The sequence below is a fragment of the Rattus norvegicus genome, chromosome 1, assembly GCF_021556685.1.
Source record: "Rattus norvegicus strain SHRSP/BbbUtx chromosome 1, alternate assembly SHRSP_T2T, whole genome shotgun sequence".
Classification (NCBI taxonomy): Eukaryota; Metazoa; Chordata; class Mammalia; order Rodentia; family Muridae; genus Rattus; species Rattus norvegicus.
In genome coordinates, this window is record NC_141534.1 from 209,295,001 (window position 1) to 209,318,861 (window position 23,861).

The 23,861-nt window shown below is 48.7% G+C and overlaps 1 protein-coding gene across 7 annotated transcripts in view; it reads right to left on the reverse strand.

Moving 5' to 3' along the window:
• Deaf1 (DEAF1 transcription factor) overlaps positions 1 to 23,861 on the reverse strand; it is a 33,767-nt gene that overhangs the window by 5,920 nt on the left and 3,986 nt on the right. For 2 of the 7 annotated variants that reach the window (XM_087594498.1, XM_087594521.1), the window contains 10 exons: positions 23,532 to 23,629; positions 22,566 to 22,695; positions 22,164 to 22,310; positions 21,638 to 21,777; positions 20,643 to 20,708; positions 14,666 to 14,792; positions 14,137 to 14,265; positions 13,683 to 13,811; positions 10,577 to 10,824; positions 2,059 to 2,145 (listed from right to left, as the gene is read on the reverse strand). In XM_087594498.1, the coding sequence (XP_087450624.1) occupies positions 2,059 to 2,145; positions 10,577 to 10,824; positions 13,683 to 13,811; positions 14,137 to 14,265; positions 14,666 to 14,792; positions 20,643 to 20,708; positions 21,638 to 21,777; positions 22,164 to 22,310; positions 22,566 to 22,695; positions 23,532 to 23,629 (1,301 nt within the window). 7 annotated transcript variants of the gene reach the window in all.

Below are 23,861 nucleotides of genomic sequence, written 5' to 3' on the forward strand. Positions count from 1 at the left end.
TTCTCAGTGCAAAAGTTTGTTAGTGGAGTTCAGAAGGCAAACTTCTAGCCAGGTGTGGTAGCCCATGCCTTTAATTCTAGCACTCGGGAGGCAGAGACAGGTGGGTCTCTGTGAGTTTGAGGCCAGCCTGATCTACAAAGTGAGTTCCAGGACAGCCAGGTTACACAGAAAAACCCTATCACCCTTCCCCCTACCCCCACCCCCCAAAAAAAAGAGAGAGAGAGAGAGAAGACAAACTTCTGATTTTGTTCCCCAAATCTCTGGCCCCTTGGAGACAAGTGCAGCTCTAGAGATGTCTGGAGAACACGGGCCATACCACCCCTCTAGAACTTGGAGGCAATGGCTCCAGGGCAGCCAGGACGGCCAGGAGTCCATCAGGGTGGAGCACCGAACTCTCCTTGTGACAGGGGAAGCTCTCAGATACCTGCAGACCTCAGGGGGAGGGGCACATGCCCACTCTTCGAGCCACCCTCGTGCCTGTTTCCCCATGTCCACACTGTGTTAGCTAGCCAGGTTGCAGCGAGCCACCAGGCCGAGGGTCAGCAGACACAGCTTGAAGCTGCAGTGGCTACTGAGCTTGCTCTACAGAGGAGCTCTTAAGGTTCCTACATCTTTAAAACACGGATTAGGCAAAAAAGAAGCAACCGAGTAAGTCAGTAGGGCATGAGGAACACAAATGACTCAACAGAGTACAGCGAGGCCACAGTAGCTGCCACAACCCAGACCCTGCTTCATGGCACTTCCTAGGATGAGCATGGGCTGAGACTTTGGGAAAAGTAAAAATGATGAGGTTACTGCTCCAGAGTGCTCTGGGGAGGGTAGACACTTAAGCATATGATGCTCTAGGTGTTCGTCTGACAGCCCACTTGCGCCCTAGGATAGTATGGATGTAGCCCAACACCATAAACTTATCTAAAACCGCATGAGATTTTTGTTTCACCCCCTCCCCGCCACTATTGATTATGTAGTTCTTGAGTGTGTACTTTGTCAATGACAACGTTATGTCACAATATCAAAAGGTTAGACATGCAAACAACTCTCTTTAATGCTAGGGGTGGTAGCAAGCCTCAAATCCAAGCACCAGAGAAAAGGAGGCAACAGGAGGTTATGTAAGGGCAGCCTGGGCTACATAAAACCCTGCCTCAAAAATATAACTTAAGGTTATTCTTGACTACATATGGAGTTCTATAGCAGCCTGAAATATAAGAGACTCTGTCTCAAAGATAAAAAGGGCCAGGCGGTGGTGGGGTGTGCCTTTAATGCCACCACTCAGGAGGCAGAGGCAGGTAGATCTCTGAGTTCAAGGCCAGCCTGGTCTGCAGAGCAAATTCCAGGAGAGCCAGGGCTACATAGAAACCTTTTGTCTCAAAAAACAAAAGAGGGCTGGAGAGATGGCTCAGTGGTTAAGAGCACCGACTGCTCTTCCCAAGGTCCTAAGTTCAAATCCCAGCAACCACATGGTGGCTCACAACCATCTGAAATGAGTCTGATGCCCTCTTCTGGTGTGTCTGAAGATAGCGACAGTGTAATCATAATATATAATAAATAAATAAAATGTTTAAAAAAAAAAAAGAAAAAGAAAAGAAAAAGAGGAAAAAACCTCTTTGCTGTTCTAAGAGTCAATGATTAATATAAACAGTGACACTGGATGACCATTCTTGCAATGTCTGTGAGGCCTGCTGGGCTTGGACATGGTGAGACTCCTTACCAGTGGACTTTGCCCAGTGCAGTACCACGGGCCATGTGCTTTCACCTCACATATCCAGCTGGGAGCCTGCGGAAATGGGAAGGGAGAACCCGGACCCAGCAAGATGTGTGTGGGAGGGCTGGGTGGGGTGAGGGAGCCTGCTGGGTATTCCGAGGGGAATCTGTCCTTCTGTAGAGGATCCAGAAGGCAGCTCCAAGCAGCCACTGTTCTGAACACTACTCGGACCACGAGCCTGAAGCCAGCGTTCTGGCCTGCAGGTGCTTGGAGTGAGTCCACCTGTGTAGGCGCCTGTCCAGGACACTAGATGTGAGAAGGCTGAGGTGATGCAGGCATGTGAGCAGGCACGCTACCTTGCGCTGGCAGAACGTAGAGCAGTAGTTAACCTTGTGGCAGCCGGTGCACTCACTCATGGCCTCCCGGCCGCAGTTGACACATGACTGCTGCAAGAAGGACAAACAAGTGTCAGCGTCCCAGCAAGCGCTAGGCTCCATGGCAGCCACCCACGACCAGCAGAGACACTAGGCACAGCTGTGGACTGTCCATCCCAGGGTTGATCATCTGTAGAACTGGCTTCCCTCTACCTGAGCTTACTCTGTACTGCGAAGCAGAATGTCAGCCGTGAGGGGACAGAAAGCCACGCTAGGAAAAGTTCTCAACCCTCAGCACTCCTCCTGAGTGTCTGAGGTCCCAGCCTGCAGACATGCAGGGCCCAGCTCTGCAAACTCTGAGCTGCCTGCAGTGTGTCAGCTCGGTGTGCAGTGTGGGTCTAGTATCCCCAGTGGTCTGAGCATGCCCAGGGTTTCCCCCATGCCGCTCTTCCGTCACTTCATTGAAAGAGCACCAGTGGCCCAGTGTTTCCTGTACTTTTCTTTAAGTCACATTAGTGGAAGGTGGTTAATAAATGGAAGTTCTGGGGTTGGGGATTTAGCTCAGTGGTAGAGCGCTCGCCTAGCAAACGCAAGGCCCCGAGTTCCGTCCCCAGCTCCAAAAAAAAGAAAAAAGAAAAAAAGAAAATAAATGGAAGTGCTGAAAACAACCTCTCAGTGACTTATTTTTGTGAAATAACTAATTACGTATGGCACTTGGCAACTGTGAGCTTGCTGTTAACACTTTCCAGAATGGAGAGAGGGTTGGAGAGATGGCTCAGCGGTTAAGAGCACTGACTGCTCTTCCAAAGGTCCTGAGTTCAAATCCCAGCAACCACATGGTGACTCACAACCATCTGTAATGAGATCTGATGCCCTCTTCTGGTTTGTCTGAACAGCTACAGTGTACTTATATATAATAAATAAATAAATCTTAAAAAAAAAAAAAAAAAAAAAAGAATGGAGAGAACAAGAAAACCTGAGACTGGGCTACAGAGTTGGGAAGGGCATCCATTAGGGTACTGGGTCACATAGGCCAAAAGAGCCACACTGGTAGGTAATGGGCAGCAGCCTGCTGTGACCAACATATACAATATACAGATGTGACTGCTGGGCTCACATCTACTCAGTCCACGCTGATCACTGGTTTTGCAGGTACACTGGAATAGTTACTTGTAGGTGCTTGTTCTGATTTTTAGCTTCCTTCTGTGGTCTTTACTGTGACCACTATCTTCCTATCGGTAAAGCATCAGTACCTCATTCCCTTTAGAAAGCATTAACTGCACAAGGATCCTGAATTAGCTGCCTGGCTTCCAGGTCTGTACCAAGCCTCCAGACTCTGCCTCCACCTTAAATGACAAAACACTGCACAAAAGTCTGTAACTATGTAGACAGAATTGGCCTGAGTCAGGGAAGGCACTATGGGGAGGACTGGGGGTCTAGCTACAACCAGAAATATGTGACCAGACAGATCAATAGGGCAGGAGACAAATTGGTTGGTTAACTCCTGATTCTCATCCAGGAGAGCTCCTAGGTGAACTTGTTCAGTGTTCAAGTCTGCAGAGGGTGAGAGAACAGACAATGGCAGGCATCCTAGCCCAGGCTACAAGAACTGCCGCTGAGTACAGGATGTGGTAAGATAGGATGTGTTTTTCCTGCTGAAGCATTGTCAGCGAACTCCATTGTGAGGAGAGCCAGTCTGAGCATGTCCAACAGACACCTGCCAGACTTCAGAGCTGTAGAGAAGAGGGGAGCATCCTGGCCTATAGAGCTGCGGGAAATGCCACCCCCTTCTTGTGCTGGGGTGGCGTGTGTGCCCCAGACAGCCCTGAGCACAGAAAAGGCAGCGATGAATCTCACTTTGGAGCTGGCAGTGTGTTCAGAGGCGGGTCAAGAGGCTATGATTGACAGGTTCCTGGAGAACAGCCTGTGCCAGCAACAGGGACCTTCTGTACTAATGCTGCGGCTTTCCTCAAAAAATGGAAGAGGGTCCCAGATCAGTGTCTTTATTCAGAGACAACATTCCACCATGCCAGCAGAGGGACACAAGTGACAGCCATCTGTGCTGTCACAGCAACCTCAGAAAGGTCCCCTGAGCTTCCTAGAAACCTACAGAGTCTTGAAACCACAGAGTGGCTTCCCGTGGATGAGCTTGAATAGAAGAGGGTCACCACTGTGACCTCCAGTAGAGGCCACAGAACTTCCTCTAGGGCATATGGTCTGCAGAGCCCGGTGTGAGCCTGGGGCCTCTAGAGAACCACGTCCCAGTATCATGGCTAACACCTGCCCACACTCAGGGGGGCCCAGAAAGAATGGGTACTTAGACCCTGTGCCCTAGAGTGAGGGCCGGTGAACTGTCGATTGGCACAGCACCCAGGTCGACTTCAATGTCAACTTACAACGTGGCCGGAAAATGAACAAGGACCAGCTGTGCCACCCACTGCTTTAGGCATCACTCATTTCTCTTTTTTTTTTGAAGCTGGGGACCGAACCCAGGGCCTTGCACTTCCTAGGCAAGAGCTCTACCGCTGAGCTAAATCCCCAACCCCACTCATTTCTCAATGATACAAATTGTACGTCACAGGTGACTGAGAACACCCCACAGAAGACCCAAGGAAGAAGATGAAAAGTCACCCATACACTCTCACTAATCCCAAATCACTCAACAATGTATTTGTCATCAGTTCTGCAAATGCTCTTTAAGTCCTAACTTGAACTTGGGACCTGCCAATGCTGGGGGGAGGAGGGGAGTTCACTGCCTTGTCCTTAGATAACCAGCTGTAGCTAGCCTGGAACTCACTTTGTACACGCGGCTTGCCTCAACCTCAGGAATCCATCTTCTCCTTGCTCCTGACTTCTTTGAAGGCTTTCACATTTTTATTCCATCGTGTAAATGTCTGAACATACATACACGGTACACATGCAGAGGTCAGAGAACAGCTTGCAGGAATCGGTTCTCCCTTTCCAGCATGTTCCTGGTATCAGACTCGGGTCATCAGACCCAGCAGCAAGCATGTCTACATACTGAACCGGCAGCAAGCATGTTTACACACTGAACCGGCAGCAAGCATGTCTACACACTGAACCGCCTCACTGCCCTCCCCATGCCTAAGAAGTGAATGGTGTGAATCTGTTTCAGCTACAGACACACCTACAGTTCTCCAGAGAAGGGCAGACGTGCAGGAGGCTCAGAGCCTGTCTGCCCTAGCTGGCAGCTGATTATCTGGGTATTCTCAGTTCATCCTGGGGTTGAAAGGTCACAGGGAGTCTGCTATGTGACTGAGTCCAGGGATCAAAAAGGAGGGACGATTGAGCCCTGGGGCAGGTACTAGATATGGCTTTGTATCCTGAGCCGACAGGATGGGAGAATTCAAGGAGGGAGCCACACTCCACACTAGGTGTGTTCCTCCCTGAAGGACTCAGGCAAAGAGAAGTTCAGAGCCAGAGAAATGCACCAGGGACTAGACTAAACACCATTTTGCAGCAAATCTGCACAGTAGCTATTTTTCCTTCTGTCCAGGCTAAGGCCTGACTTGGCTTATTTCAGTCTTGCTATCCTAGGTCTCCTGTATTTTTATTATGAAGTAAAGATCTTTGTCTCTCACACCTTGACCCCAAGATCATATGACTGAGTCCTGTGCCTGGTGGTGGCCTGGGGAAAGCGAAGCCACTTCCCTCAGATCTCCAGGCAGCCCTGCTTCTGCTTGGTCCTCTCAGAGACATCCGTTCACAGAACCCCAGCAGGTCTACGCCGTCTGGCCTTGTCTGTTTCTGAAGGACCCTGCTCCCTATGGCAAGGGAAGCAAAGATCGTACGAAGATCCTAGTCCTGACTCTCACTAGCAGTTTACAATCCATCTTCAGTGTCTAAAGCCTGTTCCTTCTGTGTGCATGCTTGCTGGGGAGGCTGCAGGTGAAACGGGTAGAAGACAGACAGACATGCAGCTCCTGCCATAGCCTCGTTTTTCCAGTCTATTAAAATCATATAAGGATAGCCAAGTGGTGGTGGCACATGCCTTTAATACCAGTACTCAAGCGGCAGAGGCAGGTGGATCTCTTGAGTTTGAGTCCAGCCTGGTCTACAGAGCAAGTTCCAGGACAGCCAGGGTTACATAGAGAACCTTTGTCTCAAAACCAAAACCAAAAAGCATGTGAGGTGCCTTGGAATTCAGTACATATAGACAGTCCTAGCACCTGGGAGGCAGATGAAGGAGGCCAGCCTGGGCTACACAGCAACCCAGAAAGAAAGGTGTGTGTGTGCATCTGTGTAAGATCTCCGATGGCACCAAGTGGGAATGAAAGGCAATGAGACAGTGAGGGCCAGCCTTCGTGGTGCTTGGCCACGGTTGTGCCTTACGGGCTGCTCTGACCGTCCCTATCTCTGGGTCAGAAAGCAGCAGCACTGGGGTAGACTGTCCAGGATGCTGTCGTCTAAGTTCTGCTGATGGAAAAGCTGCAGGTAGAATGGTGACTCTCAGGAGGAGCATTCCCAAAGCTCTTCAGAGGACACGGAAAGGAGGGATGTCACATCCCCTCCCTGAACACCTACTTCACAAGTGCAGTCTGAGGTCAGACTGGGGTGAAGGACATTCTTCCTTTCAGACCCATCCAGGCAGAATTCCAAAGGCCCCTTGTCCAGCACCATGGCCTGTCCCTTAAAGGCAGCAGCTCTTTTTCTGAAGGCGTGGCCTCCACAGGCTACATAGGATGAAAGGAAAGCAGTGGCTGGCATCTGGGCACTGGAAGAAGCCGCCAGAACCTGGCCTACATACACACCTGAAGCCTGATAACTGAAAGTAGGAGAGCTGGGGCTGGAGGGCTGGCTCACCAGTTAAGAGCACAGACTGCTCTCCCAGAGGACCTGAATTCAATCCCCAGCAATCACATGGTGGCTCACAACCATCTGTAATGGGTTCTGATGCCCACTTCTGGTGTGTCTGAAGACAGCTGCAGTGTACTTGTATACATAAAATAAATAAATCTTTAAAAAACCTAAGCTGAAAAGAAAAAGGACAGCTGTGTGCTGCATGCTGTGTGCCATGTGCTATGTGCTGCGCATTGTATGCTCTGTGTTGTACGCTGTGTGTTATGTGTGTGCTATGTGCTGGCTGACACAAACTTACTCTATGTGGGCCAGTGGGCCAGGCTAGAGGCTCCAGTAGATGGATGACTAGATGAACGAGCCAGTGGACAGAAGCCTAGGGGCTGTTCCTACAATGGGTCATCACTTCAGGTGCCAGCCATGAAAAGGGAGCCTTGGGCATCCTCCCTCAGAGGAGCTGGGGCTCAACAAGAAAAATGGAATAGGTGTGATTGTCTCCTAGACAAGCAAGGGAAGAAGACAAAATCCTCAAATCCACAGACTCATCACAAAGCAGGACTGCCTGGGCTGGACTGACTTAACTGGAGGCCATGAGCAAGTGAAAGCATTATGGATTTCTTGCCTAGCTGCTTAATAAACACCAAATTGAAACCCTTGGAAAGGGCCCTGGTCAGCTCAGCTGGCTATGGGGAGAAAGCCAAGTACTCTAACTATGCTGCCTGACTGGCTTGAACTTGCTACGTAGCCCATGCTTTCCTTGCACTCAGTCGCTGATGGAATCAGAAGTGTGTGAACCATCACCATGCCTAAGCTCTGTCTGTGCCTTTCTATCCCTTGATCAGGTGTCTCTGTGACTGGATTAATGCCTGTGAAATAACTGTCTTTCTACCCAGCCCCTAGGGACAGCTCCTTCATGAGTCTATGAGGTCAGCATTCCCAAGGTAGTCATCCCACTGTTGTATAGAAAGGATCCCTCAGGGATGAGCAGTGGCATCCCTGGTCAGCAGCCAGGAAGACAATAGTGGAGGCCATGCTTCTTCTCCAGGACTTACAAAAGTGAATGCTAAGTTCATTCTGGAGAAGGCAAGAACAGATCTTCCTTGTCAAGGTCTGAGCAGACGAGCTCCTCCCATACCTGTACCGTTTAAACGCTCAGCACGTAGGAAGGGCTCTCAGATGCATGGGTTAATAGAAGACCCTGCGGCTACTCAGCCAGCTTGGTTTCTGCTGGACACAGTGTCCTTGACAGGCAAGGGCATCTGCTTTTCTGCCCTGTTCATTTAGTCTGTGCACATGTAATCACTCATACACAAAACCTCAGTGTTAAAAGTGGCACATATACAAACAAAATCCTGTAACAACTTGCTTCAGCTAGGCTAAATTTGATCTCTTTTAAAATTCCAAATAAAATGTGAAAGCTGGCAGACTCAGGGCCCTCCAGCCATGTTAAACTAACTCCTGCATTACCTCCTGCAAGCCCCTCAGTGAGGCTTCTCAGCTGGGCCTAGCGCACAATCCCTAGTGGAAAGGGTCCCACATGATCTTTCCACCCCAACACAAGCACCATTTGCCTTCTGAACCTCCACTTCCTAGGCTGTGGTCAAGCAGGACTGCTTGCAAATTAAACTGTGATGGCAAGCGACTGTTTTCTCAGAGAGCATGGGCTCAGAGAAGGCAAGTTCAGTAATGCTAGTTGGTGAGTTTAGGTGTTAGTGTTTCAGCCAATTTCAAGAAAATCCATACTTTTTCTACAGGTAAGAAGAAGACACCTGAGCTGCTCACCACGATTCCCTCCTCCTCCCACTTCGTACATTCAGGGACCCATGTATAGAGCCTTCCTATAGGATTTTGCGTCCATGTCTACTGAGGTGCCAGTAGGGCCTCTAGTTCAGAACCCTCCAGCACAAGAGCTCAGGGACTAACTGCTGTGGCCAGCACATTTATCAAAGTCATCATATATATGTTGGGCTGTGTACCCAGGAGCCAGATGGTGACAGGGTTCTTTATCTCCCTCTGGTCTGTTCCCAACAGTCGTGTGACTCTGTCACACACCAGCACTCAGGGCCTGTTCCCAGCATCACCAGATTCAGTACAGGACCAGCCACTGTAGCCAACTGATGGTTAATGGTTTCTTTTTCTCAATATATTTTTATTTATTTATTATTTGTTTGTTTTTTTTTCTTTGAGACAGGGTCTCACTACATAGCTCTGGCCTTCCTGGAATTCACTATGTAGACTAGGCTGGCCTCGAACCCATAGAGCTCCACCTGCCTGATTCCCACGTGCTTGTTAATATATTTTAAAATCCTATGACTCTATGTGTATGAGTGTTTCACTTGCATGTATGTATGATCACATGTATCCCGGAGCGCTTCGGACTGAAGGAAAGCCTGAAGAGGTAAACAGTGTCAGTTACTGTGACCTAAGGATGCTGCAGAAGGCTGAAATAACCCGAGGAAGTGAGACACTATCGAGTATATAGCAATGTTCATCGAAACACAGCACACACTGCAGCACGCAATGAACCCTAATGAACTTAAGCAGGAGACGGTGACATGGTCCTGAAAACCAACATGGAGTAGACCAAGGCAGGAGGACCATGAGATGGCCAGTCTGAGCTAAATAGAAGATCCTGCCTCAAAAATCAAGCCAGGCTCCGTGGCTTATGCCTATAATCCCAGTACTTGGAGGTTGGAGGGAGGAGGACCCCAAGTTTAAGGCCAGCCTCATTTGTATAGCAAGTGGGAGGCCAGCCTGGGCTCCATGAGACCTTGTCTTAAAACACCAAGGTGGGTGTGGTGGTATATACTTTTAATTTCAGCATTAACCATGCTCAGCCTGCAGGCAGAGGCAGGTGGATCTGAGTTCAAGGGTAGCCAGGACTATACAGACTCTGTCTCAAAAACAAAAGAAACAAAATCCACATAAAATAAGCACACACAGCTAACGTCCCACAGAGAACAGTCTCCAGAGCTGCAGACACACAGGAAGTCCTCATCTACCTGAGAATCCCACGTACTTCTAAGGGATCTACATTAAGTGTGAAAGTCGGCCTGCATCAGGCCATCAACTGCTTCTCAGATCTCTGCGGGGGAAAGGAAAGTCTCCACAACTGCTGCTAGGATAACTGACGGAAACGGACCTCATGACACACGTGCTGTGCTGAGTGAAGGACACAAGAGAGGAGAAGGAGGCTGCCAGGCCCTGCGCTGCTGTGGAGCTTTGCACTGCTCAGCCCTGACCTCTGGCGACTGAAATCAGGGTGGTGTAAGGGGTAGGAACGCCCGGGGTGACACTGGGAGCCACTAGGGTAGTTGTCCTCACCAGTGTGGCTGATGATTAACAGGATATAGGCATTTTACTGTGGTTGAATTTTGCTAATAGCCATTTGTCTTTGAATGCACTGGGCTCTGGTGTTGAGAAGCTACAGGGAAAACATGGTGGCTGCAAGGTCATAGCATCCTCCATGGCCCACAGAACACAGGGCAATGCAACGGCAGATGGAAGACAGTGTGTGCTTATGTATTAGAGCCACACCAAGTAACACTTTCCAAGTTAAAATATGAGACATGTTTTACTACATCAAAGTAGCCTGAATGTAGAAACACCTATGAATACCATGTATTCACATGCTATCCCAGGGTCAGGGGAGGATGATGGTACAGGCCTGAGCTTACATTACCTCCTTCCTCTCTGCATCAACCTGCATTCTCGCCTGGGTCACAGCAGCTTCCCTGCAAGAGCTCGCCTGCTTGGCTTGTTCAAACAACGTCTTCAGCTGCTGGGCTGTGTTGAGGAGGGAGTTGACCATCTCTTCCAGGTACAGCCAGCTCCGATGCTCTGACATCTCCAGCCCACTGACCACGGTGGGAGAGACAGCTTTGGTGGGGGTGGAGGGCGGCACGGCCAAGGCGGGCAGCGATGTCAGGACTGGAATGTAGAATGTGGGATAAACAAGAGATTAGTGACTTCCAAGCTTAGCCACAGCCGCGGTGTGAGGAGATGCACTGGAGATGAACAGCGCCCCCACTCTTGCTCACATTCCCACAGGCTGTCAGCCAAAAGCCTTCCCCGAGAGCCAATCGCTTCTAACCTAAGGCCTGCAGCAGAAGCTCACAGACAGTAGAGAGAAATGGCAGGCAAGACACTCACCCAGACAAGGGGCAGCCATGAAACATACAAGCAAACAGATATAGGGCAAACACACTTTGGGCAGGGAACAGAGACATTCATCAGCCAGCACCACACACAGGAAAACCAAGGCTTATCTGGAAAGTCTGTCTGGGGTCTGCAGTCAGTATGGAAGTAGCTAAGGCAGTGAGAGTCACAGCTGGAAAAGAAAGCCACAAAGAGAGGCAGACGGGGACCAGAACGCACTGTGATTTTAGACTGCACCTGAACTCCCTCTGCAGGTGGGTCCAGAATAGAGATGCATGTGGGGGGGGGGGGGGCGGGGTATAAAGCGCTTTCTACTCTAGTCTACTGAGAAGTCTGGAAGTTGACAGGCGGTGAATCCCACACGTCAGGGCTTCTGTAGAATGCTGTTTCTAGTGTACAAAGCCTCTTTCCAGTTCCCTTGAGCTGGATAAGGCACCCAGTCATCCCAAAAGCCTGTACTCAACAGTTCCAACCTCTGTGATATAGGCCAGACACATCCGTGGCTTCTGGAAGGAGAGGGGGCGTAAAACTTGGGATGGGAGCTGGTAAGGTTGCTCAGTGAGTAAAGCATTTGCAGCACAAGCATAAAAACCTGAGTTTGGGGGTTGGGGATTTAGCTCAGTGGTAGAGCGCTTGCCTAGCAAGTGCAAGGCCCTGGGTTCGGTCCCCAGCTCTGAAAAAAAGAAAAGAACAAACAAACAAACAAACAACAAAAAAAAAAAAACCACACTGCCGGGTACAATGGTGCATGACTTTAACTCCAGTACTCCAAAGACAGAGGGAAGTAGATCTCTGTGAGCTCAAAGCCAGCCTACATAGAGAGTTCCAGACCATGTTATAGAGTCAAACAACAGAAAGGAACACTATACTATACACACATAGAGAGAGGTGGGGAGAGGGGGAGAAACAGAGAAAGACAGAGAGACAGAGACAGAGACAGACTGACTAATGAAAAACTTGGGATGAACCTCAAGTGTCCAGTTAAGCCAGAAAGCCCCTGCAGTGAAGGGCAAGTAACACAAAGACCACCTATGCAGCTTCTGCTGCCTCATACAGGGCTCTAAGTCTGGGAGTGTGAACAGAAGTCAGGACAGCAGCCATTAGGACTGACTAAAACGGGAAGCCCTATAGCCAACGTAGTGGGAAGGGTGAAGAGGCACTGCAGATCTCAGTGGTCTCAGGAACCTCCCATGAGACTTCCCCACCCTTACTCAGTCGTCAGGGTTACCCTCAGCAAGAAGAAGACAGGGCTCGGAAGGCACAGGATCCCAGGCAGCCCCTATCACAGGCCTGCCCCATCACTAACAACCCATTCCACAGGAGCCAACGTCACAGTGCCAGGGTAAGGGTCACGCTACACAACAAGTGTTGATAACCTCCAACCAGGCAGGTGAAAGGCCAGGTGTCAACGGGACAGAGCTCACCCTGCCACTGGGGACCACCAGTCACCGGCTCATGGGTGACTAGTAAATGCTGACCTAATTCCTCAGTTTTATACCATCTTTTGTGTGTGTAGGAAACAAAACACTGAAGCATGTCGGGTAATACCTGCAACTACTCGTAAACAGTTTAGGGGGAGGAAGAAGTTCTTTGTGTTATATTTACAAATTTTTCGAATGTTTGAGATCTATTTAAAACCCTATTTTAATGTTACTAAATATCTGTGGTCTCCTGCAAGCTGAGTGCCAAGACGAGCAGGGGAGAGCACACCCTCCTAGGGCAGGATGGGACCCAGCCCACAGCAGAGACAGGGAAGAGGCTGACACGGCCTGGAAGCAGTGGAGTCTGAAGGAGCCTGACGGACGGAAGAGGTCAGGTAGGTTAAAGGGAAGGTGATGAAGGAAGCGAGGGGAGGACTCCATCTTGTCTTCAGCTCTTGGAGACAAATTTCTCGATGCTGAAGAACTTGACAAATGCCCATCAGCAGGGGAAGGTGCAGGTAACATTTTATCCATAACATGTACCTTTAAAAAGTATACTGACAGGGGTTGGGGATTTAGCTCAGTGGTAGAGCGCTTGCCTAGGAAGCGCAAGGCCCTGGGTTCGGTCCCCAGCTCCGGAAAAAAAGTATACTGACACAGAAATTGGCCTAAGATGTGCCACTGAGTGAAAACCCAAAGTCAAGGGGCCCACAGAGAGAGGGCCGTCTCAGCTCTCAGCTATGGGGACACAGAAACTGGCAGCCCTCACACCAGTCACAGCTCGATCTGATTCCATGGCTCATCAAGGCACGGACAGTCTGCTCCCACAGTTCTGTTGGGGTGGACCCGACAATACCAACAATAGGTCCTGTCAGTCACCATAGAAGCAGCCCGATGCAAACAAAAGAAACCTTGTATGTGAGTGAACAGCTCAGTTGTGTCTAATAAAACTTTATTTGAAAACACAGGCAGAAGACTTGTCGACCCTAACCCAGAACTTCAAGAGAAAAAGCAAACACATCAGCACGAGCCCTATTTCATTCACAAGAAGCAGTTCTGAGGCTGGCGCACTGGGTCTGAGGTAGGGCACTCATCCAGCATGTATGAGGTGCTACTGGGTTCCACCCCAGCAACACAAAGAATGAAAATCAAACAAAACCATAATTTTGAGGACTATAGCTTGCATGCACATAATTCTTTCATACTCACCAATTTTGGGATGTGATGTTGGCAATGCAGCTTCTGGAAACGGGGCGATCTGGCAGCTGTCCTGATAGCCAGGGTAGTGGGGTTCAGGGTGGCCAACCCTGCAGGGGGGCTGCACGCCTGCCTCTTGCACTGAGAGAGAGAGGCAGACAGACTCAGCACAGCAGATTTAATTCTAAGTCCCCATAGCTGCATACTCACTCCAGAGACCCCGGCCCTGGGTGGCCGCCAAGCAACCTGACTATCTACTATGAATTGGTGACACACTGGGATTCAGGTGGTTGAAGAAATACAAATGCCACCTGTCTCCAGCTCCATATGTTGTCACAGCACTATTTCTCCCAGCCCACCAGGTTCCTCTCAAAAGAGTCCTGCTCAAGGTCTCTACTGAGGGGCCAGGCAACAGAGACCAGCACAGGAGTTGGGAACATACAAGACAGATCCCGAGACAACTTACCTGTGGCTCCTGCAAAGACATCCCCTTGGGCTGGGCTCTCAGAGATGACAGCAGTGGCCTCCACAGTGGATGCTCGGTCAAAGGTTAGTGCTCCAGAGGTAGTGATCTGTCCTGAGGGTGTCACAGTGACTGGAAAGGCAAAGGGGGTGTTGTTCATGGCCACGTCAGGCACTGGGCCTGAAGCATGACTGCTCTTTGCAAAGGTGCAGGCTTCAGAGAGAACCCAGGAGTTGGGCCAAAGCAGACACAGGGACATAGCCCACACATGGTATGACATCAGGAAGTCAAGTCACCGTGGCTCCTAGGGAAAAGAGCCAGAGGGTGGGGCTCAGGCCTCCATCCACACTGCCAAGTCTGACTATGGGGCCAGGGAAGTGTGTGCTCCAGCCAGAAAGTTAAATGTAAATGAGTTTTAAAATACTTTGCAGTTTGAATCAAAGGAAAAGATGTTTCATTGTCAGACTGTCTCATTAGGTAGAAGGACAGGATGACAACTCAGCAAAGCACTGCTCTGCTCTGTAGCACTCACAGGTGGTGGCCGCCGTGGCAGGGAGCAGCGTGATGTTCTTGGGGGAATCCTTCTTAACTGGAGTCGTGGGCAGCTCATTCTCTTTCTTGCGCCTTTTATAGGGGACGAAGAGCCTGACAGGGCCACTCTGGGGGAGAAATGTAAAGCTGACCAAGGGCACCATTTGAAGGACACCACCTGCTTCCCACTGCTTATCAAATTAGTGACTCTATTACTACTGCAGGGAGCAGAAGCCCACGGGAGTCCTCAAAATGGCAGAGAAGACATTTCCTGAAGAAATGCATGAACAGCACTGCTGCCAGGCAAGCTCACATCCTCGACATCTGTAGCTTCAGATTCTTAGAAGAAAGGAAGTGGGCCCAAGTAAAGGAGAACAAGGAAACCCACAGCCTGAAATGAAAGTCACCAGCAGTGGGAAAGTCGTGCAGAGCCATCTGTAACTCAAGGAAGCAGCACTGGGAGGAGGCATGGCGCAGGCCTATAATGTCAACACCCAAGGCAGAGGCAAGAGAACTGCCCCATGTCCAAGTCCAGCCTGGGTTATAGTGTGAGACCCCACATGTCCAAGTCCAGCCTGGGTTGCAGTGTGAGACCCCACATGTCCAAGTCCAGCCTGGGTTGCAGTGTGAGACTCCACATGTCCAAGTCCAGCCTGGGTCCCACCTCAAAAAGAAAAAGCTCAGGGGCTAGGCAAAATGGCACAAGCCTTTAATCCCAGCGCTCGGGAGGTAGAGGCAGGTGGATCTCTGTGGGGTTTAGACCAGCCTCATAGTGAGACCCTGTCCCAAAAATAAAAACAGCTCAGTGGTGGATGACAGCACTTGCCACCAAACCTACCAAGACTGAAAACCTGAGTTTGATCCCTGTCTCCTTCCCACATCATCACTAACCAAGAAAATCCCTTACAGAACTCCCCACAGAATATCCGATATAAATAATTCCTCAGTTAAGATCCCCTCTTCTAGGTTTGTTAAAAATACCCAGCACATACCTCCACCTGGTGAGTGCTGACATAGGTGTGAAATTTATGTGACGCAAGGGCTTTGTGCACACTGGCAAACATTCTTCCCACTGAGCCACATCCCCAGCCCTCCCCCCTTTATGTGGTTCTTTGGCATCTGAACGTGCACCTCGCCTGGCTACAGCTGCTCTTTGCTACTGTGCTGTGTGGGCTGTGCTTCTTTCTCATCTCCCTCTCTTAGTTTAGTTGAGAACCAGACTTACGGGCGACACACTGTGGCAGGGATGGATACTGACGACCTCTGAGTTCAACCTGGGTGTGCAGATGCTTCAGGTAAAAGTAGGCCTAGCTGGCTGGCTCTGTCCTTGGCTTCTCTACCTAGCAGGTGCCAACTTTAGGGCTCCAGAGTTCCTAACAGACTCCTCGCATGTAAATAGCCATTGTCTTAGCATTGTCGAAGGAAGCCTCTGGAGCCTGCTCTCAACCTGAGCAGGGTCTTCTTGGCTGCTGCTTTTCTTGCTCTGGTGTGGCTACCAGTTTTCCCACTGTTCTCAAAATATTCTTGGCTTCAGACATCCCTATAGTCTCTTCATCATCAAGCAAAGACAGTTCATCAGAGGAGATGCAGGATATCTGAGATGATGTGACCCCTGTGTAAGGCTGGTTGTTCAACCCACAAGGGGTTGTGACCTGCAGGTTGAAAATGCTGTCCTGGTGGAAACCAAAGCTTAAAATCCTACAAAGCCCAGCCTACTGAGCAGTACTTAATGACTGTAACCTTGGTTCCATGTCTTAAAGTCTGGCTCCAACCCTATGTCACAAAGATAGTCTTATGTGTTTCCTTCTAAAATGTCACTGCATGTCCTCTCTTGGCTAGATCTTTGCTACTTGAATTCACTTTTATCTGCAGTGTATTTTGGATCAAAGTTCATTCCTTGTCCAGAAACATCCAATGGTTCAGCACATGTTGGAAAGTTGGGGTTGGCGCTGGACTCTGCTCAGTTCTCAAGAGGTCCCTGATCCTCCCCGCTGACACACTGAAGATTACCACTGCAATAGAGAACTCGCACAAGCCCACGGTCACATGAGCTTGACAACCCCAGAGTTGTCTTTTTCAATTTTTTTCTGAAAGAGTCTCATAATGTAGCCCTGGCTGGCCTGAAACTTACTATGTAGACTGAACTGACCTCTAATCCATAGAAATCCACCTGCCTTTGCCTACTGTACTGGGGTTAAAGGCATGTGCTACCTTACCTGACTTTGAGACTTCTTTTTCAAAACTGCTTTGGCTATTCTTTTTCCCCCTTTCATATAAACTTTGGGATCTCTGTACCTAGAGAATCCTGCTGAAATTCAGACTACACGGGGCCTGTCGGTTTGGGGAGTTAACTCCCTCACTATGCTAAGCCTCCCACCGGTGAGGCAGCACGACTCGACGTGTCCAGGCTTTGCTGACTGCCTTTATCAATCAGCCCTTTCTAGTTTTCACAAAGTCCACCATGTTTTATGAGATTGATACCTAGAGACTTGTGCTTTACAGCAACGTCAATGGTTCTGTGTTGTGTCCTGAAGCCCTTGAAAGACCAATCCCTGTGATACCTCAGAATCTCTGACCATCTCCCATTAGTGTTGTTTGATTGAGTTTTTGGGTTTTTGTTGCTTTTTTTGAGACAGAATCTTTCTGTGTAGTGCTGACTATTCTGGAACTTACTCTGTAGAACAGGCTGGCCTTGAACTCACAGAGATCTGTCTATCTCTGCCTATGGAGTGATGGATTAAAGGCATGAGCCATCACTGACCCCCATTTTTGTTTTGGGTATTTTTTTTTAAAGATTTATTTATTTTATTTATATGAGTACACTGTGGCTGTCTTCAGACACACCAGAAGAGGGCATCAGATCTCATTACAGATGGTTGTGAGCCACCATGTGGTTGCTGGGATTTGAACTCAGGACCTCTGGAAGAGCAGTCAGTGCTCTTAACCACTGAGCCATCTCTCCAGCCCTGTTTTGGGTATTTTTTAATGATGTTTAGATTATATTATTTTCATTAAGGTTTTTATAGTAGAATTACATTAAAATTAAATAAGTTCTGCATAATGACAAATCCTTTAATCCCAGCACTTGGGAAGCAGAGGCAGGCAGATCTCTGAGTTTGAGGCCAGTCTGGTCTAAATACTGAGTTCCAGGACAGCCAGGGATACACAGTAAGTCTGTGTCAAAAACAAGCAAATAAAACATTTAAGTATAGGGGTTGGGGATTTAGCTCAGTGGTAGAGTGCTTGCCTAGCAAGCGCAAGGCCCTGGGTTCGGTCCCCAGCTCCGGAAAAAAAAAAATTAAGTATACTTGGTATTTACAGCATCTCTCCAATTACAATGTCTTTCTGCCCCACACTCACATGCATGTGGACAGCACTATTGAAATCACTGAGCTATGAAAAGATAAGAGGAAATGAAGGTGAAAGGGGAACATGCCTAGGAGGGCACAAGGGAGCAGGAGGGGGAGTCAGAGGTGTGTGTGTGTGATCAAGACACATTGTAGAAACTTAGGAAACTGTCAAATAGTCTAAAAATATTAAGACAGGGTTTCTCTGTACAGCCTTGGCTGTCCTAGAATTTGCTCTGTAGACCAGGTTGGCTTTGAACTCATAGAGGTCTGCCTGCCTCTGCCTCTCAAGTGCTAAAATTAAAAGAATGTCTTAAAATTTTCTCTCAGGGGGTTGGGGATTTAGCTCAGTGGTAGAGCGCTTGCCTAGGAAGCGCAAGGCCCTGGGTTCGGTCCCCAGCTCCGGAAAAAAAGAACCAAAAAAAAAAAAAAATTTTTTTTTTTCTCTCAGGAGCTGCACTGAGTGTTAGAGCACAGCTGCTCTTGCAGAGGACCTGTGTTGGATCCCAGCACCCACAAGATGCATCCCAGCACCCACAAGGTGGATCCCAGCACCCATAAGGTGGCTCACAACCATCCATAGTTCCAGGTCAACGAGATCTGATGCGCTGTTCTGCTCAAAATCATAAAACAAAACAAATATTCTTTAAAATATTTTTATAATTATCTGCTTTTTGTTTTGTTTTTTGTTTTGTTTTGTTTTGTTTTTTTTGGTTTGTTTTTTTTTTTTTTTTTTTTTTTTGGAGCTGGGGACTGAACCCAGGGCCTTGCGCTTGCTAGGCAAGCGCTCTACCACTGAGCTAAATCCTCCCAACCCCCAAAACAAATATTTTTAAAGCCTCTCTAATTTTTAAAAACAGGGTCTCATTTTTAAAAGACACCAGGCAGGTGTTCAACTTGTGGCAATTCACCTCACTCCATGTGGTGATTGGAATGGAAATGGCCCGCACAGTCCCACAGGGAGTGGAGAAAGTGTGGCCCAGTGTCACTCTCTCTTCCTGTTGCCTGCCGATCCAGATGTAGAGCTCTCAGCTGCCTCTCCAGCAGCATGCCCGCCTGCAAGCCGCCATGCTTCCCGCCACGACGATAGTGGACTGAACCTCTGAACTGTAAGCTAGCCCAAGTAAATGTTTTCCTTTCTAAGAGTCGCTGTGGTCATGGTGTCTCTTTGCAGCAACAGGAACCCTAAATAAGAGACATTCCATCTCCTAAGTGTTGGGATCCAGCCATATGCCACCATGCCTGGCTTAAGTTTTTATTATCAATTAGTAACTTACCAGATTATAAATGAAACTAAAGCAAGGAAGTCATAACTAGGCAGCTTCTACTTTATATTAAGGATAATGTGATGATTTATATATGCTCAGCCCAGGGAGCAGCACTATTAGAAGGTGTGATCCTGTTGGAGTAGATGTATTACTGTGGGAGTGGGCTTTGAGACCCTAGCTATTCTGCTAGCAGCCTTCAGATGAAGATGTAGAACTCTCAGCTCCTCCTGCACCAAGCCTGCTGGGATGCTGTCATGCTTCCTGCATTGATGATCATGGACTGAACCTCTGAATCTGTAAGCCAGCCCCAACTCAATGTTGTCATTTGTAAGATTTGCCTTGGTCATGGTGTCTGTTCACAGCAGTAAAACCCTAACTGAGACAGTATTTAAAAATAATTTGTGGGCTAGAGAGATGGTTTAGCGGTTAAGAGCCCAAATGTTCTTCCAGAGGTCCTGAGTTCAATTCCCAGCAACACACACAGTGGCTCATGACCATCTGTAAAGGGATTTGATGTGCTCTTCTGGTGTGTCTGAAGACAGTTATAGAGTATTAATATAAATAAAAGTAAATCTTAAAAAAATAATAATAACTTGCAATACTAAGGAGAGTGGAAACAAACGTAATATATTCATGTTAGCATCAAGCTACATAGTAATCTTTAGCAAAATCAATAATATCATGCTTCTTCTTGAGTCAGTTACGAATTTTAAATGAGGAGGTATTTCAAGGACATTAAAAGATCCATCCCTGATAAAGTAGGGGCTTTGCTTCCTGAATTTGGGGCCCTCACATGTGAAGTAAGTGCTCTATCACTGAGCTATATCCCTCCCTCTTTTTCTTTTCTTTCCTTTATTTTTTTCTCAAGACAAATTTTCTCTGTGTAGTCCTGGCTATCCTGGAACTCACTCTGTAGGCCAGGCTGGTCTTGAACTAAAAGAGATCCACCTGCCTCTGTCTCCTGAGTGCTGGGAGTAAAGGCATGGACCAGCATCTCTGACTTCTTACTAGGTTGCCCAGGCTGGCTTAGAACTCACTCTAAATCAGGAAGGTCTTAAACTACCCATCTTCTTGCTTTAGCCTCCCTAGTAGCTGGAATGATAACTTCATGCTACAGGCCTGGCTGGTGTAATATTACAACACGAATGTTGAAAGAGGTGGCACATGCACGGTTACTGTACCCACTTTAGAGAAGGCATGGCCCGGGCTCGCCTGGTTCCATACAGCCTTCCAGTTTCAGTGTCCTGGGCTCCCCTACAGTCACCTTCTACCCAGTGAATGCAGCAGCCTTCAGAGACAACAGACTTTAGAAAAGGAGGAACAGCACCTCTGTAGGCAGGAAGCACAACACCCAGTGACTTACTAGAGTCATGTCATCGCAACAGGCAGCACAGGTGCAGGAGGCAGCGTGAGGGTTCAAAATACCATCCTGAAAGAGAGAAGGAGATATAGACATCATATGGTTCAAATGTAGAACTATATAGATATATTATACATATAACAGAAATATAGAAATTAGGGAGTTGTTCAATGCTATATTGCACCCACCACCAAGATTAAAAATCTGAGCATAAAATACAATCACTTCTGGAAAGTTCTTGTCTGCACAGTGCTCCAGCAGGCTTGAGTCTCTCTCCCTAGGAATGAGACTCCAGAGACACTGTATAGCCACAGTCGGGAGCTGAGCTGGAGCAGAAAATCAAGTCTTTTCCTCAGGCTAGAAGGTGGGTGTGGTGGTTAAGAATATGTATTACTGGGGTTAGGGATTTAGCTCAGTGGTAGAGCACTTGCCTAGCAGGCTCAAGGCCCTGGGTTCGGTCCTCAGCTCCGGGAAAAAAAAAAAAAAAGAGAGAGAGAGAGAGAGAAAAGCAAAACCAAGTGGTTTGCTTGTTAAAAAAAAGAATATGTATTATCTTAGAGAGGACCAAGGTTCAATTCTAAGTACTCAGATGGCACCTCACACTGTCTATAACTCTAGTCCCAGGGAATCTGACATCACAGGTACCATGCATGTGGCACACATACACACATGCAGACAAAACACTCATAAAATAATAAACCTAGAGGAAAAAAGTTTCCTTCCTTGCAGTGAAAGTGGAGCAAAAGGAAGGCAGATGTGGCTGGGCCCTGCCACTGACTCTCGACCTCTCTTCCCATGTGTCTGAGTTGTCCGTCTTCTGTGCCAGTGTTACCCCATCTGCCCTCCACAATAATTCTCTGAGTCACTTGCAACACACACCCAGGACAAGAACATCAAGATGGTCATACTGTGAGCGCTCGGCATCAGTCCCTGTCTGGGGCCATGTTCTGGACACTCCCCACTGCTCATCCTAAGGCTGGCGTGGTCCCAACAGATACCTGGATGAGGCACTGCAGGGGTCTGCCCGCATAGCGGATGCTTCTCTTCCAGTCCTTGCTGCTGGCTCTTCCTGCCATGGCTTCAAACTCGGTTGGGCTGTACCAGTTTTCTCCCTGCTTGATACACCGCCCCCGGCCACCTGGAATGAAAGGGTCTGGTCCTAAGAGTTCATCAAGGCCTGTTGCTGGCTTGCCTTGATGACATCAGTTCCTTCTGCCTTTTTTCTTTCTCTGCCCTGCATGGCCTCTAATCACCCAATACACTGCCTGGCAAGTTATCTCAAATCCACTGTCCACGGTCACTGCATGCTGCGCTGGGTCTCCAGTGAGCATCAGCCCACTTCAGGGGTCCTCTGTCATCTGAGTGGTCTGAGTGGCTCCAGGGACGCAGGGCTGACAGTCCTCACACCCGTCTCCTCTACCACATTTGCACATGACAGGCCTCCTGGGCCCCAGTTTACTAAGAGGGTCACACAGAAGAACAAAGTCTTCTTTGGGGAATGATGATAGCCAAGTGCTGCCTCACCTGAGCCGAGCCGACTCTTGTAGAGCGTGCCACTGATGTTCCGACAGCGCACAGGCAGCTCGCTGTCATACACCGAAGGGTCCCAGTTGTACTTGGTACCACCTTTCTCCTGGCCAGGTGCCAGTGGGGTAGGAGGAGACTGAGGACCTGGGCAAAGAGAGGCTATGAGGATGAGAGCACAGAATGACCAGAAAAGCCCATGCTGCTCCATCCCCAAGCACCAAGCCCCTCACAGGTACATCAGGAGAGCACTAAAGGGTAGTGCCAGCCCTCCATGGGCAGCATTCCTTCTCTGCCTGGAAAAATTTGCCTTTTCTATAGACCTCGATTTAGTTTTCAAATTAACACAAGCACACGCACATGCACACACACACAAGGCCTGGGGTCAGGAGCTGTAGGTACCTGGGGTGAGAGGTGCTGCTGGGCCCTTCAGCCCGGTGGTTTCCACAATGCTCCCATCTGTGTGTACAACTATTAGTGTGGCTTTCTCAGTGTTCAGGCTGTCCCCGATCTGCAGGGCTGTCCTACCAGACTAGAAGGAAAGGCACTCTAGTCAGCTCTAGGATAGGCTGCAGCACATTACTTGACTCAATGGAATGTGGCCCTACAGCAAGAGGGGATGTGCACCTAGGCCCACAAATCCTCTCCTCAGACAACCCCAAGGTACACAAGGATAGAAGCAAGAAGACACAAAGGCTGTTAAGTGTGTGCACGTTTGTCAGAACTGAAGCATACTGTGTGTTCATTTGCACAGCTGCTTTCTGGACACTGAGCAAGTCTGCCTTGCCTAAGGAGGGTTCCTGAAGGTTGCACATAGAAAGCAGGAAGGTGTGACAGCCATAAAAGGTCTCTGATTTTGGACACAGGTGCTACTGAAGGCATCATAGATGCTGATAACCTGCAGGACTGAACACAAGAAAGGACTAATGGACTATAAGCCTCGGAGAAAGGAGCAGGATGGCCAGATACAATCATTCTTCGTGTGTCTATGGAACCCAACGGAAAGCCAGGCACTGAGAAGATGCTGTGTGGGCTAAGAGCACCCTGAGCCTGGTAGAACACAGGCTGCAAGGCCAGCTGGCATGGAGGATGGCCTGACTGCAGCGTAAGAATTTCTCCTAGCTCTCTACCTTTTTCTAGATTTATACTGCACCTTTCACGTTAAAGTCCCAGGTTAAACTGAGTCTTGCCTGAGAGCACAGTGAGGCAAATAGGTCCCCCATGGATCCAAGAACTATGGGTGTTCACTCACATCTAAACCCTGAGAGGGTCTTGAGAATGAGGATCACCCTCGTGGATTGGGCAGAGAAGTCAAGAACTCTAAGGAGAGGGGCCAGGAACCCTGAGCTACACCCAAGAACAGCTTACCAGGACATGTCCTGATATCGAGGCTGCATTTGCCACTGATGTTGTGAAGACGTTATCTGCAGAGGACCCCACGTTGGCCACAGTCACTGTGGTCACTTCTACAAGAGAATGGAACAGAATGAAACTTCACACACAGTGAAGGGAGAGCACAAAGAGCAGAGGTCTTTCTTACTTGTGAAGCTTTAAAGTGCCCATGTCCACCCAGACATTTTAATACTTCTGTTAATGCTCTGCTGACATCTCTAGTCCAGTCTAAAACACTTGCTTCTCCCAGAAAAGGGAGATCTCTACCCTTCCCCACCAAAGCCTTTCACATGCAGCAAAAATGTC